This window comes from Xyrauchen texanus, chromosome 37 (assembly GCF_025860055.1).
Source record: "Xyrauchen texanus isolate HMW12.3.18 chromosome 37, RBS_HiC_50CHRs, whole genome shotgun sequence".
NCBI classification, from domain to species: Eukaryota; Metazoa; Chordata; class Actinopteri; order Cypriniformes; family Catostomidae; genus Xyrauchen; species Xyrauchen texanus.
Window position 1 is genome coordinate 24,262,597 of NC_068312.1, and position 16,694 is coordinate 24,279,290.

Below are 16,694 nucleotides of genomic sequence, written 5' to 3' on the forward strand. Positions count from 1 at the left end.
CATCTGGGATGGCATGAGGGTGAGTAAATGAAGAGAGAATTTTAATTTTTGGGTGAACTTTAATGCATATTGTTTGCATATTGTTTGTTGAAGTTGCTGTTTTCAATTGCATTGATATGAGTATGATTATTATAAGTGATTATAAGTCATTATTAGTGGAGTCCTCACTGGAACTGTAAATGTTTTTAGACTGTGTATCATAAAGGACAAATGTTATTTCAATCAGTTTTTATTTTATTAAATATTTTGTTACCCTTGTTCATCACAATTTATGTTAAAAAGCCCATACCTGTCTACTGCAGTTTCTCCATTCCTCTATCAGTCTAAAAATCAGGCTCCTTTGTTCCTGAATCTGTCTGTATTCTCCTATCTGAACTCACACACATTTACTTTGACTAAAAAAAAGATTGGATTTCTTTTCATGATGATAACTTACTAAGTTGAGATAGTCTGAAAGGCCTTAGAATTCTCTTGAATAAATATTTTTCTTCCAATAAATACTGTTTAATTTAAATGGAAATAACCCATCGACAAAGAAATAGACATTTTTCTGCAAACTATCTATCTTCAAAAAATATGATTAAACATTTAATAATGGTTTAAATTTTACATTAAACTCTAGAACTCTGAGAGCTTTCAAACCATTTACACATTCACTCTAATTACCACTTTTCTTAAGATGTGATTCTTCCACTCTATCACAGGGGTAAAAGGAGTATCCCTCTTGCTCTTGGAACCAGGACATGATTTAAGAATGAAGTGGATTATATATAGCCCTCTTTATAAAAAAGAAAGTGAATGAAATGTATAGCACTGGGAAATTCATACAAAGGTGTACTTTAAGCATCAATATGAAAAAGTAAAAGTCTAATGGAGAAAAATGACAACGGTGAAAACTTGACAGAAAGCAGTCTGAGTGTTCAGACATGATGTGATCTGAACGTGACACATCAGGTGATGCCAGAGTGAAATGGATTACTTCAGTGTGAAAGGTCAGCCACCTCCTTTGGATAGTCACTGACAGTTTACACTCTTTCTCTCTGTCTCTTTCTTACACTCACTCAGTCACTCACTTTTTTTTTTTTTTTTTTTTTAAATCTAGCCTTTTGGGACTTTTTATTGATTGAGACAGAAGAGAGGTTCAGGGAATTATTGGGGAGAACAAGGGGGAATGAGACTGGAACAGGGTATAGACCTAATCACAGCTGCATCTCTCGCTTAAGCACAACAGCAACGTATTAATGATATTGAAGTATTTGCGCAAACCACTAAGGCACAGATTCGTCTTTCCTTCACTCGTTTGGATTTTATTTTTGTCCTTTCTCTCTCTCTCTCTCTCTCTCTCTCTCTCTCTCTCTCTCCAAGCCTCTTTGTATTTTCAGAATCTTTGTCAATCTGCACCACAATACATTAACTCAAGAATGTAACACAATATACAGGATTTGTATAATTTGGGGACCAAATGTAATAATTTGAGGATCAACCATGGAAAAACACAAAAATTCACCACTTTTCTGAATATCAATGTCTATGGTGGTTACTGCCCATCATTTACATTTCATTTAAAACATTTATATTCTTACCAGATGCTCTCTTGTCCAAGCCACTTTCAAGATGCATATAAGGCAAGTTTCAATTAAAGAAAAGGTAGCTAATGAATAACTGCCATAAAGAACACTACAGCTCTAGCTAGATCATGTGATGAATGGTGTCTGTCTCCCTCTCTTTCTCAAATATGACTGATTGAGCGAAAGATTATGGGCAATGCTGATTACTAGTAGAATAGGGGCATACTAGTATCTCTGGAGCATGGGACAGAAAGTAGGGCAGGCACTGATCAATAAGGGATCCCAATAGAGTGGAGATAGACAGCAGCATTTTTAAAACACTGCCGTAATAACCAACTGGTGAAATCACTGATTACACCTGATAAAGCTGATGTGATTGAATTGTTGATCTTTTTACAAAAGGTCTGACTTTTGACTAATGGCTTAAAGTCCAGTACAGGTTGCAATTTTTTTCTGGCCAAGAAATGGAAGTGCAACGTAGTGCAGCGTAGGTTTAGCGGGAAGACTAGCAGCTGTACATCATCACTTCATTAGCGGGGTAATTCCTAGCCAATCGCATTGGAAGCCATTGCTTTATAAGTCTGCTCACAATCTATCACATTGCTGTTTCAGTGCGCTAAAACACAGGCAACCTCCGCCACCCCACCACCACCAGCTGAGCCCTGTCCCACACGGGGGTAGGCTCCTCGCCCCTGCCTCCTATCTCCGGCAGGATATGACGGTTCTGGGCACAACTCCCTCGGACTGCCGGACGGGGCCTACGCCAAAGAGAGAGACATGTTTTACATTTATCAAATAAATGGCATCTTAAACCTCACTCAAGCCTGCGTGTCTTCCCGATAGAACCACCCATTAAGACAGGACGAGACTGTCTGACTGAAGTTTACAGCAACCAACCACAAAAAGCCGTTTAGAAATTAGTTTATTTGAATTATCAGAAAATTTTACCATATCCAGTGATTATTTCTTTCTGCACAAGTGCATGTATGCAAAACATAGGGGTGCCACCCAAAGGGCAGTCGTACAGCTAAATATTCAAAGTTGATAAAAGTGTCATTTCAGCCTGCTCTTGCCATTTTTGTGTGCAATATGCTTCTGACAGACATTAAGCACAACGATCAGACTGTGGGCTGTCCGTGGGCATGCCGTCTGAGGCTGAGATTACTGACATGATAATGTGTTGTTTGACCGTTGAATCTCAGCCATGAACCAACCAGAATGAAAGAGAGAGGTGTTAATGAGTTAACACATCACAGAGAGGTTACAAGTTACAGCATAACTTTCTGTCAGAGAACACAGATGAAAAGTGGCATGGGTTATACTTCCTAATGCCAGAGATATCGGAGTATAATGGTTCATAGATGCTTTCCACAAACAAGGGCATCCTTTCATCCGAGCAAACTGGAGAGGACCTTGCAACCACTGAGTGATGATTACTGTAACTACTATAATAGCTGCGTTCGAATAGTAGTTTAGCATTTAAGGGGTCTTTTCGGGTCTTGCTTTCTGGAGGTCTTTGAAAAAGATGTTTGATATGTTTTTGATGCCCTGACTGTAATAACAGTTGAACAGATTGAGCTTCAGCAAGACTTTGACCTTTGCATTCAGTGAGAATGTTTACAAAAATTACATGTTGTGAAATTGAGATTTCAATATGAAATTCATAAGCATTTTAGAGAAGCCTAAATATTTATGCATCAAATTTGTGTGTGTGTGTGTGTGTGTGTGTGTGTGTGTGTGTGTGTGTGTGTGTGTGTGTGCATGCAGCTGTGCATCTATGTGTGTGCTTTTTATATATTTTTGTTCATACCCTGCTTTGATGTAGTCCAGAAATGTGTGTTCGGCCTCCACAGAGAATGAAAGCAGTGTCACCTGGGTAATTGAGTAACAAAGAATACAGATGATTTACAACAGCATATGCTCACAAAACACATCTGCCACAAAACACTCTATCATTATACATTACACAAACACTCTTTCTCTCTCAGCTGTCAGTATCAAGCACTCTTATTCATTAGTGTTGTCATTAGAGGACCAGAATCTTTCTGTGTTGGCAGATATACGGGTGATTCATTTGAGTTATGATTAGAATCTCAAAGTCAATTCATGCCAGTCAATGCTGCAAGAATTTCTGGATCATCAATCACTGTTATCCACCTAGACCTCCTATATTACTTCCTCACTGTTCTCCTTATCAAGGAGAGAAACGGAAAGCACTCTCTGGTCAATGGACTTGAATTTCAGCTTGTCAAGTCATTTATTAGATTACATTCAACTTTAATGTCATTGTGCAGAGTACAGGTACCGAGCCAATGAAATGCAGTTGTTTTCACATATCCCAACTAAGCTGGGGTCAGAACGCAGGGTCAGCCATGAAACAGCGCCCCTGGAGCAGATAGGGTCAAGGGCCTTGCTCAAGGGCCCAACAGTGGTATCTTGACGGTGCTGGGGCTTGAAACCCTGACCTTTCGGTCAGTAACCCAGAGCCTTAACCGCTGAGCTACCACTGGCACATTTATCTGACATGTGTTAAGAAACTTTATGGAATGAAGCAAAAATCTCCCTAGAAATCCTCAGTTTATTAGCGTGCAATGCATTAAGGTACACTCCATGGCCATAAATAGCCTATGTGGACATCTGAGCACCAAAACCCTTTGAGCTTCATTTTTCATTTCTAAACCATGGGCATTAATGTTAAGTGGGGCCTGGCTTGCGGTATGGAAGCATAATCTGTTCATTAGATGAGGATGTCCACCACTTTTACCTTTATACAAAATGTGTATAGGTGAGATGTAAATGCGATTGAGATAACAAGCTCACTACTCACAGTGCCAGAATTGACGTATCTCCTCTTTTTCAGTTTCTTTTTGGAATTCACCACCTGAAACAGAACATTTAAAAACAACAGGCAATTTAAAGGAAGACTGGATGTGTGTGAGAGAGAAAGCGAGAGAATTGGTCTCATCAGACAGGTAACCTGTCTAAAAGAAGAAAAGTTTAAGAGGATTGTTTCCAGACAATTCCCAGGCTGCCAGTCATGTTTTGTTCCACTAACTTTCAAAGACATTTCTAATCTTAGTATTCAGATGCTTTTCAGAAATTCAATTCAGGTCAGTTACATACACAACCTTGGCTAACAATTTGGAAACCAGGATGCAGACAGTGTTATTTGTACTGTAAGGACTGAGGTTAGCCGACCCGGAATTCTGGCTTCTAGTGTTGTTTGTCCGAATCGATCCCCAGGAGAGCCTAGATCCCTTCAGTATACCGCGGGAACTGTCAACACATCTCACCTCCCCCTCGCCACAACACTGGTCTAATGTTGCACACACATTCCCACACTCCCCACCTCCTTGTACCTCTATCAATCTATATATATTAAATAGCTCTCTAAACATAATATTTTATATAAAAAAAATGTAGCTGGGCTGGAATGCTAATTTTGTTCGTCATAGAAAAATATAAAAGTTGTTCTCATCTCGACAGGCTTTGACCTTTGACCAAATGTCCAAATGTAATCAATTAGTGATGTTCATCAGTTACTTTTTTATGACCTACTTCGATCCTGGATGGTGGGTTGTGAGGCCGGGGTGGTTTGAGGATTCCTTGACTAAATTTACACAAAAAACAAGCAATGAGTATTTGCTGAACTTACCTCGTATACATTGAACTGACTTTGACCACGAGAAAGCTCTCTGTAGTAGGTGGTGAACTCCCCGATAAAATCATGGCTGAAGCACAAGAGGCAACAGTGATACATTTACAATCTGTGATTAGGTTAGATGGATTTAAGGTTTCATATGGGATACAGGAAATGTTATATGGGATCTGGGCTGATCAGTGTTACATTTCAAAGAATGGTATCCTGAAAGATCTATCTTCATGCAGAATTCAAATTCTAATCATGTTTTTCCCATTTTTCGGTATAGAAGGGTACAAATATTTTGTGGTAAATTGGAGACCACAGACAATTTTAGAAATATTTGCATTCCCATTTGCTCCAACATCAAAAGAACAAAATCTACTATTACTTTCCTATGATTTTCTCAAGAGAGAAAGATGACAACTTTCATGTCAACAAATTACAGGCAGGTGTGTAAAAACAGGTGGAAATTAATTCTACAGGAAGCTCCAGGGGAATATTAAGCTTCCGTTTGTCAGTGTGTGTGTTTGTTCTACCTTCCATCTCTATCCCAGTCATATACCTCCACTTTAATTGACCTGAAATATATAAAACAGATATTTTAGGAACATGCGACAATTCAGTGTGTGTGTGTGTGTGTGTGTGTGTGTGTGTGTGTGTGTGTGTGTGAGCGTGTATTTATCATTTTGTGGGGAACAAATGTCCCCATAAGGATAGTAAAACCCAAAATTTTTGACCTTGTGGAGACATTTTGTCAGTCCCCAAGAGGAAAACAGCTTATAAATCATACTAAATTATGTTTTTTGAAAAGGTAAAAATGCAGAAAGTTTTCTGTGAGGGTTAGGTTTAGGGGTAGGGTTAGGTTTAGGGGATAGAATATAAAGTTTGTACAGTATAAAAACCATTATGTCTATGGAAAGTCCCTATAAAACATGGAAACACGACGTGTGTGTGTGTGTGTGTGTGTGTGTGTGTGTGTGTGTGTGTGTGTGTGTGTGTGTGAGCGTGTATTTATCACTTTGTGGGGACCAAATGTCCCCATAAGGATAGTAAAACCCGAAATTGTTGACCTTGTGGGGACATTTTGTCAGTCCCCATGAGGAAAACAGCTTATAAATCATACTAAATTATGTTTTTTGAAAATGTAAAAATGCAGAAAGTTTTCTGTGAGGGTTAGGTTTAGGGGTAGGGTTAGGTTTAGGGGATAGAATATAAAGTTTGTACAGTATAAAAACCATTATGTCTATGGAAAGTCCCCATAAAACATGGAAACACAACGTGTGTGTGTGTGTGTGTGTGTGTGTGTGTGTGTGTGTGTGTGTGTGTGTGTGTGTGTGTGTGTGTGTGTGTGTGTTTGACATTTCTAATGTCCCCATAATTCAAATCATTTAACAAACATACTAAATGATGTTTATTTGAAATTGTAAAAATGCAGCTAGTTTTTTCTGAGGGTTAGGTTTATGGGTAGGGTTAGGGGATATAATCTATAGTTCGTACAGTATAAAAATAATAGAGGATAGTCGCACCAACATGTGTGTGTTTGCATTTTCTAGCTCTGTATGTGCATATGTTAATGCTGGTTCTATTCTCACACCGTGCACCATCGGAAAGAAAGACTCACAAAGAGATGGATTGCAGCAGCTGAATTGGTGGAAGCTTTCTGATTAAAAACGGTTCGGTGAGAAAACGGCTTTTCATCTCCATACCAAAACCAACCATTTACAGGCCATTATCCAGACAACGCTCCATGAATTAAACAGTGGTCGGCAGAGACTGTACTCCAGGTTGTGTCACCGTACAGTTGAGAGTGGATTGTCAGTTGACATGACAGGAAACAGGCGAGTTTAATTTTAACATTTATCACATCTAAAGTTTTGAATAATTAGACACTCATTCTGTTCAAATCAAATGAATGTGATAAATTACACAGAGGCAGCCATGATTTGTAGCCTTGTTAATAAAATAGTTTTAAATGCCATTAGGTGTCAAACCATGAGACACACTACTAATCAGAAAATGCAGTGAAGTGCTTGTATACTCTTGTAGTAGATGTGGAATCAGAACATTTCCACAGTAATAGGATGTGGGGAAATGGAGGGGTAAATTCACTAAAAATCAAACTGCACCCACTGATAGCATGGTTTATATGCACTCACTGTTTGAGTTGCATTAGCGCCTGATTCACTAAATTTAATTATGCACATGCCACAGCCAAAATCTTGTGCTGAATGCAATTTGCTCTGCGTTTACTGCCCGCATTCCACGGCCGCTAACAACATGATGTTAATTGCGACAGACAAATACCACTGAGATTTGTGAATACAGCACAATCTTTAATAACCCTAAATTACAATGGATGGATTGGAAGCATAATTTCACTGAAAATGATTATTGAAAAGAGTTATTTGGTTGATAAACTGTGCAGCGTCAATTCAGTACATTTATTGCCTGGTTTAACTGGATTGCGTGAATAAGAAACAAGTTTTTGCACTGAAATACAGCACACGATAGGAGTGCTATTAAGAGAATTCGCAAAATGTTGCTGTTTTTTTGATTGCTTGTTTTGGAAGATTTGCAAGTTGTTTACTCTCCAAAGGCTCTAATTACATCTTGGAGATGCCAACTTCATAAGAGTTGGGATGAGAGAATGGAACTAAACACAGAGCACTGAGTCTCCATTGAGTAACTGTGTTGAGTAGCTGGAGTAACTCTCCATCTGTCTGTTTGAGCAGAGACTCTGTAAGCAAAGCAGACTGGTGCCGTTCTGGTGTAAGAGAACAGATGTAGCAGATGCACCATGGTTTACATGGCACATATCCAAGAATGTGTTGAACAGGACATTTCCTCCTAAATCCTGTCTATCAATTCTCAGATCGCCAGCAGACAGGTCAGACAACCAGTCACCACCTCAAGCAACAAACCTCAGTTCCAATGCCACTACCCAAACATATTAAAATTGATTTTATTTTTTTAAAACCAGAATTGTTTTTACCAACTGCACAGTGATGTCAAGAATATTTTCACACAGGAGGCCTGCAGTAATTTCCTTGGTAAACTCAGAACAATTTTCCTCAGGAGTGTGACTGATTGACAGGGTTAAGCGCTGTGCCTGTCTCTTCCCAAGATCACAGACAGACAAAGATCAGTTTTTACACTCTGGGCACTTGACTCACTCGTCAATCAAACCAAATATGCTCTCATTTGTTTAAGGCCCCTCAAGCCTTAAACTACTGCAAGCAGTTAAAATGCTGAAAAAAATATGAATACAATCTGACCTCAAAAAAATGAAAGGATGATCATATGTGATCAAATTGTATAATAATTGACCATATTTTTATTGTTAAATAAACACTACCAAAAGTTTGGACACACTTGACAGAATTAATTTTCCTCATGATTTTAAAAACTTTATCAAAAAGCTTTTGCTAAAATTATTGAAGCTAGTTTTGTAAATAAATATACATTTCTTGACAAAACCACAATAATTGGTGCCAGTGTAACCGATCCTGCTCGACCTGCTCCGAGTGGGATTTGAACTGGCGTCAGCCAGCATGGGAGGCGGGTGAGCTAACAAGGAGGCTAAAGGCTACAGCCCCTAGCGTTAGTCGCTAGTGCGCCTCTTGAGGCCAGGGAACTGAGGTTTACACATACCGCAAAGCTATCATGTACCAGATGGCTCCCGTTACACTCACCCCCCTAAACCTCACTGCCATCCGGGTCACAGCACCACTGTAACCGGTCCTGCTCAACCCGCTCTGACCAGGATTCAAACCGGCATCAGCCAGCATGGGAGGTGGGCGAGCTAACGAGGAGAATAAAGGCAACAGTCCCTAGCGTTAGTCGCTAGTGCACCTCTTGAGGCCAGGGAACTGATGTTTACACATATCGCAAAGCTATCAAGTACCAGCTGGCTCCTGTTACACTAGGCCCTTACCCATAGAAATTACAGTTTTGACATGATGTACAATGAAAACGTCATGCTGGGCTCAAATCACCCTTTCGATCTCCAGTACAATGCACCTACCAATGCGCCACAATGCTATAAGCTTGGCAGGTGCTACTGCAACATTCCAAGTTAAGAGTCAGCACACAAATTTTTTTTGCTGTTGTTCATGCAGGTTTTGAATGAAAAGAAAATACATTTCTCTCCAACTTTGTTCGAAGACTTGGGATAAGGAAGCAATGATACAGACATTTTTTAATTAGTTAAATTGACTAAGCATTTTGCTGCCTCATACCACTCATGTGCCCTCAGGATATAATGTTGAAGACGAATACCATCCAATAAAGTGTTCAAAAGATCTCATTAAAATATACAATGGGAGAGGCATGGTCGATATGGACAACCTCATGATTTTAGGAAAACGTTTATTATGGCCAAAAATAGCCATTATTTTTATTTATTGACCTATTGGTTGCTCTGTCACCAAACTTGTCCTGCACCCTCGGATCATGGAACTAAAGAAGCATTTCAAGTTTCTTTTGATAGGACAAAGCCTTAAAGAGATTTAGCATCCCTTCCTGTTTTGTGTACTCGCAGCTGATTTTGGTGATGTGAGGAAACAGTTTGGTTTATCAAAAAGCTTTCTATTACTAACACAACAAACTAAATTTACCGAGACAAATTTAGGAAAAAGTTTGCAAAATTATGTTTTCGTCAAATTTCAAGATTCGCAGTGGGCAGTGATTGGAGTGGTTAAAAAGCATTGCATCATCCTAAAAATATTCTTAAATGCAGAAAAAATAGATGTGTCAAAATTTTTAATTAGTATTATATGGTATTATGGTCATAATATCATGCTTTGTGCCACACTATTGCCTCAAAGCCATGATTATTTACCCAAAATATTAGGATCTGCATAACATCTAAAGCTGTTATTCAGGACATATTTCTGTTGAACCATATTCAAACTGGAATGTAATCATTCGTCTCTATTGACATCCTTACAGCAGATAATAATTAGCACAGCACTGCAACAGCTGGAGTCTCTCTTTTCTCTCTCTCTCTCTCTCTCTCACACTCTCACACACACACACACACACGCACGCACACACGCATGCACGCATGCACTCACTCACACACAAGAGTGATCAGAGGCCAGGTGGGGAATGTGTGACAGGTGCTTCTGTTCCCTGTGCTCAGATTGGCTGTGACAGCCCTCAGACAAAACACAGCAAGGCTTGTGTCTGCAATCCTCAACTGTGCCATGAAAATCAGCACACACACTTCCAAACATACACACACATGCAGATACAACTAACACAGGAAGGTACATAGGCCTATGGAGAATACACGCACACAAACACTCTCAAACACAGATATCTGCTGCCTATATAAAGCAAAAAAAGTGCCTTGTATAGAGCAGACATAAATCACAACATTGAAGCACTCTACTGTGGTGTTGTGCAGGGCTGTAGGTGACCAAATCCTGCTAATGCGGTCACAACCTTGGTTTGACAGCCCTCTCCTTCCTGTTATCTGTTAATGTGTTGGCTCTGTTGTGTTTTTGTCTGCCATGCACTCTTCTGACCCAGCCCGTTTTTTTTTTCCTCTTGCCACGCCTCCTTGTTTAGTCCTTGTCAAGTTGATTGTCTGCACCTACGTATCCCTCATGTGTCTTCCTCTATATATTGTGCCTTCTTCCCTCTTGTGTTTGTCAAATCGTTTCGTGATGTTGTTAAAGTTTGTTGTATTAGTCAAATCTGTTGGTTGGTCTGTGAGTTCCTGTAGTTATCCTGCCCCTGTATTTGGTCAGCCATCAGTTATTTTGTTCTTGTTTTTATTAGTCTGTTTCCTATCACACTTGTTGAATAAAGGTTTTTTGCTTACTCATTCCTGCGATTGGGTCCTCCTTCTTGCTAGCATTTCTTGACATAACTATTTGACCAAATCTGGATCCAGCAGGAATGAGAAGGAAAAGGAAGTTGAGTAAGGCACACAAGCCCCCAACTGACCACCAGGAGGCGGCGACCATTCTCGGCGCGACCGTTCTCAGCAGCAACCATTCTCACTGCCGACGGCCAGGAGGCGGTGGCCTTTTCCGCTGCAGACCGCTAAGAGGAGGAGGAGCCTGCTGCTGACTGCCAGGAGGCAGAGGAACCCGCTGCCGACTGCCATTCCCACAGCAGTGCTTCTGACCGTCCGGAAGAGGAGGAAGAGGAGAAGGGCCCCTGCTCCCCAGTTGCTGCCAGCGCTCCTGGCCACTGAGGCCATTCCCCTGCTGCTGTCAGCGTTCTCGGCCACAGAGGCTGTTTCCCAGTCACTGCCAGCGTTCCCGACCATGGTCGTCACCCCACAGACTGTCCAGTTCAAGTCCAGTGGTCACTAGACAGACTCAATGATCATGAGGAACTGAACATGCATGTCGATGACCACAGGGAACAGGATAGGCTCATCGACAAGCCTGTTCAGTTCCCTGTGGTTATCAAGTCTGTCCAGTTCCCTGAGGCTGTCGACAAGCCTGTCCTGTTCCATGTGACCATCATTGAGCCCATCCAGTTCCCTAAGGCTTTTGATGAGTTCAGCCAGTTCCCTGAGGCTATCGACAAGTTTTTCCAGTTCTCTGATGCTGTCGACAAGCCTGTCCAGTCCCTGGTGACCAGCCTTTTGCTCAGTCCAGTGGCCAGCACCCATCAGACACCAGCCACCAGCCTTTTTCTCAGTCCAGTGGCCAGTACCCATCAGACACCAGCCACCATTCTGTTGCTCAGCCCATTAGACAGCACCCATCAGACACCAGTCACCAGTCTGTTCCTCAGTCCAGTAACCAGCACCGGTCAGACACCAGCCACCAGTCTTTTTCTCAGTCTGTTCAGCCCCCAGCGGGTGACACTCTCTCAGTCCTGTCCTCAGCGGTCATCGAACAGTCTGACCCAGTCCTGTACCCAACGACCACCGACCAGTCTGTTCAACCCTGTGAGGTCCCTGCCCACTCTGATCAGCCCTCTGCATCCTTCACTCGGTTTGACCCAGTTCTGTACACAGCGGTTATTGACCTGTCTGACACAGTCACGTCCCCTAAAAATACAGACCAGTCTGTCCAGTCCTCTGTGGGTGCCACTGACCTCACCAGCTGTCCAGCGGCCTTCCCTAACTCGCCTGACCTCTGCCCAGCAGCCAACAACAACCCCATCTGCCCAGTGGCCAAGGATTTTCCAGTGCTGAACTCAGCTGCTCAGACTTTGCCTTGGTCTCCGGGTTCCCCTCACTGTCCATCCAGGTCTCTGGTGTCTCATCTTCGCTCGAACTGGCCCATTCCTTTCCCCTTGTCTTCCTCCAGCTCCGCCTTGGTCTACTGGGCTGCCCAGTCTCACAGACCATCCGTACTCCCGTCTAGGCTGTTCCCCTGTTCTTCCCTACCCTCCCTCCCTGGTCTGTCATCTGCCCCTCAGCCTTGCTTGTCTGGTTTGGAAGCCATCTCCTTCCTGTTATCTGTTAATGTGTTGGTCTCTGTTATGTGTTTGAGCTCATGGCTCTGTTGTGTTTTTTTGTCTGCCATGCACTCTTCTGACCAAGCCTACTTGTTTCCTCTTGCCATAACCCCTCGTTTAGTCCTTGTCATAAGATGTGAACTAACCCTTAAACTATGAACAATATCAGTAAACAAATTAATTTTGGAAGCCCTAAAATATTAAAATTAAAATAAAATTAAACTAACACTAACAATCCCAGAGTGAACAATTACAAAACTAAACTAAATTGAATGTAAAAATAGAAAATAAAATAGAAATAAAAACTACAATTACTCTTTTGCAAACAGCAAATACTCATTACATAGTGTGTGTTTGTGATGACAGGTGCAGGAGCATTAGTGCATATTAATGTGTGTGTCTCTGTGTGTGTGTGTGGGGAGGGCAGGTTTACGTGGTTTATGGGAAATTTTCAGGTTACAAACTGGTAATTACAAGGTTATTATGCTTTAAATGTGGTTTATGAGGCCATTTCCAGTGTCCCCATAATTGTAATTGCTTAAAAACATACTAAACTATGTTTTTTGTTTTGAAAATGTAAAAATGCAGAAAGTTTTTTGTGAGGGTTAGGTTTAGGGGTAGGGTTAGGGGATATAATCTATAGTTCGTAAAGTATAAAACTCATTATGTCTATGGAGTGTCCTCATAAACTACAAATATCAATGTGTGTGTGTGTGTGTGTGTGTGTGTGTGTGTGTGTGTGTGTGTGTGTGTGTGTGTGTGTGTGTGTGTGTGTGTGTGTGTGTGTGTGTGTGTGTGTGTGTGTACCTGTCATAAACTCCATTACAGAGCGCTCTGACAGGGATGGTGAATGGCTGCCACACAGGGTTCAGAGTATTCTTAACCACCTCTGTCTTGTGGCAGATAGTAAACCTTTGCAACACAACACAGATATGTGAAACTCAAACAAAGCATGAATATATTTTACAGTATTATTCACATAAAAACCTTCCCAATACACACTGGGAATAAGTGTGTGATTGGGAATTTGAAAACATCAGTTTGATGTTGTCATATTGTAAAGCTTAACTGAGATAAAACTAGGGTTGCCACCTTGGCTCTGTTAAATTCCTGGACACCAGATCAATGACCGAAAAACCTTTTGCTGGTCAACAAAAAAGAAATAAAACATATTTTGAGTCAATCAAAAAATAACATCAATACTGAAAAATATATAATAGCCTATTTAAGATACACATTTCAATTTCATAACAAAATTCCAACAAAATTAATTGTGTATTTTTTTAATAAATGAATTACATTTAAAATGTACAAATTTTTTATATTTAAAATCACCCTCTTTTTTCTTCCTTCCTTTTTTTTTGAGTGTTGGGTATTATGAACCTAAGAGAACTTACAGAACTTATTCCTTAATTGGGCATGTTTCCCTGAATGTTATAGCATTATAGTAAGTAGGCTGAAGTATTTACCTTTAATCTTTATTATTTAGTGAGGCATGTCATGCAACAAAGTCGTGACTCTTTTAAATAATCACTTAATCACACAATCTGCTTCAAGAAGAACTCTTTAATTTCTTTCATAGTTTCAATGCTAATAACTTTGCAAGCTTTGGCAAAAAAATCAAATACTTGTTCAACTAGTTCTTCCTCAGATGTGCTCATTGTAGCAGCCTGGAAATTTCTGTACAAAACTTTACTGTGAAACTGATAAAAACTTGTACATCCCTATCTCATAAGAGTTGCCTATAGCAGCCAGTCAGAATGGATTTTTGCCAGCTCTTGCCATTTTTTGCTGCAGTATGTATCATGCTTGCTGTAAATGGTCTGTGGGTATTCCATGGGCTTTAGCATTGAGCATATTAAACAGTCCCATATCCATAACACATTTGGGTATAATGACATAGCATACTTTCATAACTATTAGGTAGACACTATTTGCACCCTAGTGCAAATAATGGTACATACTATTTACACCCCAGTTTAAATAGTGTCAGATACTAATTGCACCCATAATTAAATACAAACAGACACATCACAGCAGTGTGTTTATTGAGTTTATTTAGAGTCCCACAGACACAATGCATTAACCTCTACCCCTAAACCTAACCCTAACCTTACCTTAGAAAAATATAACCTTGGTATTACTCAGTACCGCCACTCCCTATACTCCCTATATTATTATTTCCACAAAGTACCCGAAAGTAGTTGCGGAACACAGGAATTGCTTCATGCTCATATCACGCGTGTTGGGAAAATATTGAAAATCCAGGACATTTTGTGTCCCAGAATTGAATTAAATTTTTCCAGTACAGATGGCCATAACAACTGGACGATCCCGGAAAATCCTGGGCAGGTGGCAACCCTAGATAAAACGTAAGATTAAGAGTGAATTTTAGTGGCTGCATACATTTTACCTTTGCTTTGACATTCCTTTGAGTAAAAAGAAGACATTTACACTGCTCTGACATAGCTTCCCTGTCTGAGAGAACCTTTTTTGTCTGGAAAACTTCTGTATGTGAGAGAAAGCTAACTCACGTTCCATCCTCATTACTTCTGTAGAAAAGCATGAATGGGTCAGAGCGGCCAAAAAAGTCTTTTTTATCCAGTTTATTGGCACAGAACTGCATTGTGGCACAGTCCTGTGGGAGAAAGAAAGAAAGAAAGAATGAAAGAGAAAATAAGAGATAGAAATACAGAGAGCGCAGCTAAATCTATTGAAAATGGAGCCACATTTCTTTTTTCTTATTTTTTGACATTTTGGATGGGTGAACAGATTATCGGCCCTCAGGCACCCCACAAACCCCCCCAAAATAATGCTATCTGCAGCTCTGTGCACACAGTTTTTTAAAGGTATAGTTCACCCCTAAAAATTTTAATTCGGTGAATGTTTACTCACCCCTGTGTTGTTTTAACCCCATATGACTTTATTTTCTTTTTCAGAAATTGTTAAAAAATATTGTGCTCAATTGTCAATCGATGGCAGTTTATGGTGACCACTATTTCAAGCTTCATAAGAATGCAAAATGATAATTCAGAAGTCTAATAAATTATACCATGAGACTCATGATTTTTCTGAAAGCATATGATAAGGTTTGGTGATAAACAAACCAAAATCGAATGTATTATTTATTGAAACTGTTGACAGACCATTGCTCTGCTCTTCGCGTTCATGACAGGGCATGAGAGCAACATTACACTGCCCATCTTTTGCGAGATGGGGCGTTCAAGAGAAAACTTGTTTTGTTTATCTAAAAAAAGGTCAGCCACAGTGATACTAAAAATAGAACACAACATAGCTGCACACAAACCAGAGAACTGAAACTTACATAACATGTCTGAAGAGTTTTTTGGTTGAAGAATTGATGTGCCCAGAATTATTAGTTTGAAACAGATTACTCAATCAATTTGAGAAGGATAGAGGAGGCGGGAATGTCTGTCACCGCATTTCCATTCTGAACTGGTGTGTGTGCGACAGACCTCCGCCTGAAGAGAGTGAAACCTCAGAGTCAGCAAAACCTTCAGTAGGTCAAGGGCGTAGCAGCCACGGGACATGTCCAACGCACTCTTTAAAAAGGTGATTTTTGTCCCCGCACTTTTCCAAGCTAAATCCATAACAAGTCCAAATGTTGGATTTGTACACAGTATTCTTTGCATTTTGTTTCTTTCTTTTGACTGATTGAGCAACCATCCAGCCAATCACAGGTGAGTTTCATGAGCCGAAACAACCCTTACGTAATAGACCGTCAGTCAGACAGTCTAATCAATGCAGCTCCATTCATTTCAAAGTTCCTTTCAACAATGCTCATTTCTCCATGTTTTTATCAGCATTTACATTTATGCATTTGGCAGACACTTTTATCCAAAGCAACTTACAGTGCACTTATTACAGGGACAATCCCCCCAGAGCAACCTGGAGTTAAGTGCCTTGCTCAAGGGCCCAACAGTGGCATCTTGGTGGTGCTGGGGCTTGAACCCCCAATCTTCTGGTCAGTAACCCTGAGCCTCAACCACTGAGCCACCACTGCCCCACAGTGATATTGATCTAAATTAATA

The 16,694-nt window shown here is 40.5% G+C and overlaps 1 protein-coding gene across 1 annotated transcript in view; it reads right to left on the reverse strand.

Annotated features, from left to right (window-relative positions):
* Window positions 1-16,694, reverse strand: part of LOC127630855 (copine-5-like) — a 117,872-nt gene that overhangs the window by 16,958 nt on the left and 84,220 nt on the right. Inside the window, exons 8-13 of the mRNA XM_052108688.1 lie at window positions 15,177-15,280; window positions 13,450-13,554; window positions 5,748-5,789; window positions 5,224-5,299; window positions 4,396-4,449; window positions 3,379-3,440 (exon numbers count right to left, since the gene is read on the reverse strand). Coding sequence (XP_051964648.1) covers window positions 3,379-3,440; window positions 4,396-4,449; window positions 5,224-5,299; window positions 5,748-5,789; window positions 13,450-13,554; window positions 15,177-15,280 — 443 coding nt within the window. The remainder of the gene's footprint in view (window positions 1-3,378; window positions 3,441-4,395; window positions 4,450-5,223; window positions 5,300-5,747; window positions 5,790-13,449; window positions 13,555-15,176; window positions 15,281-16,694) is intronic.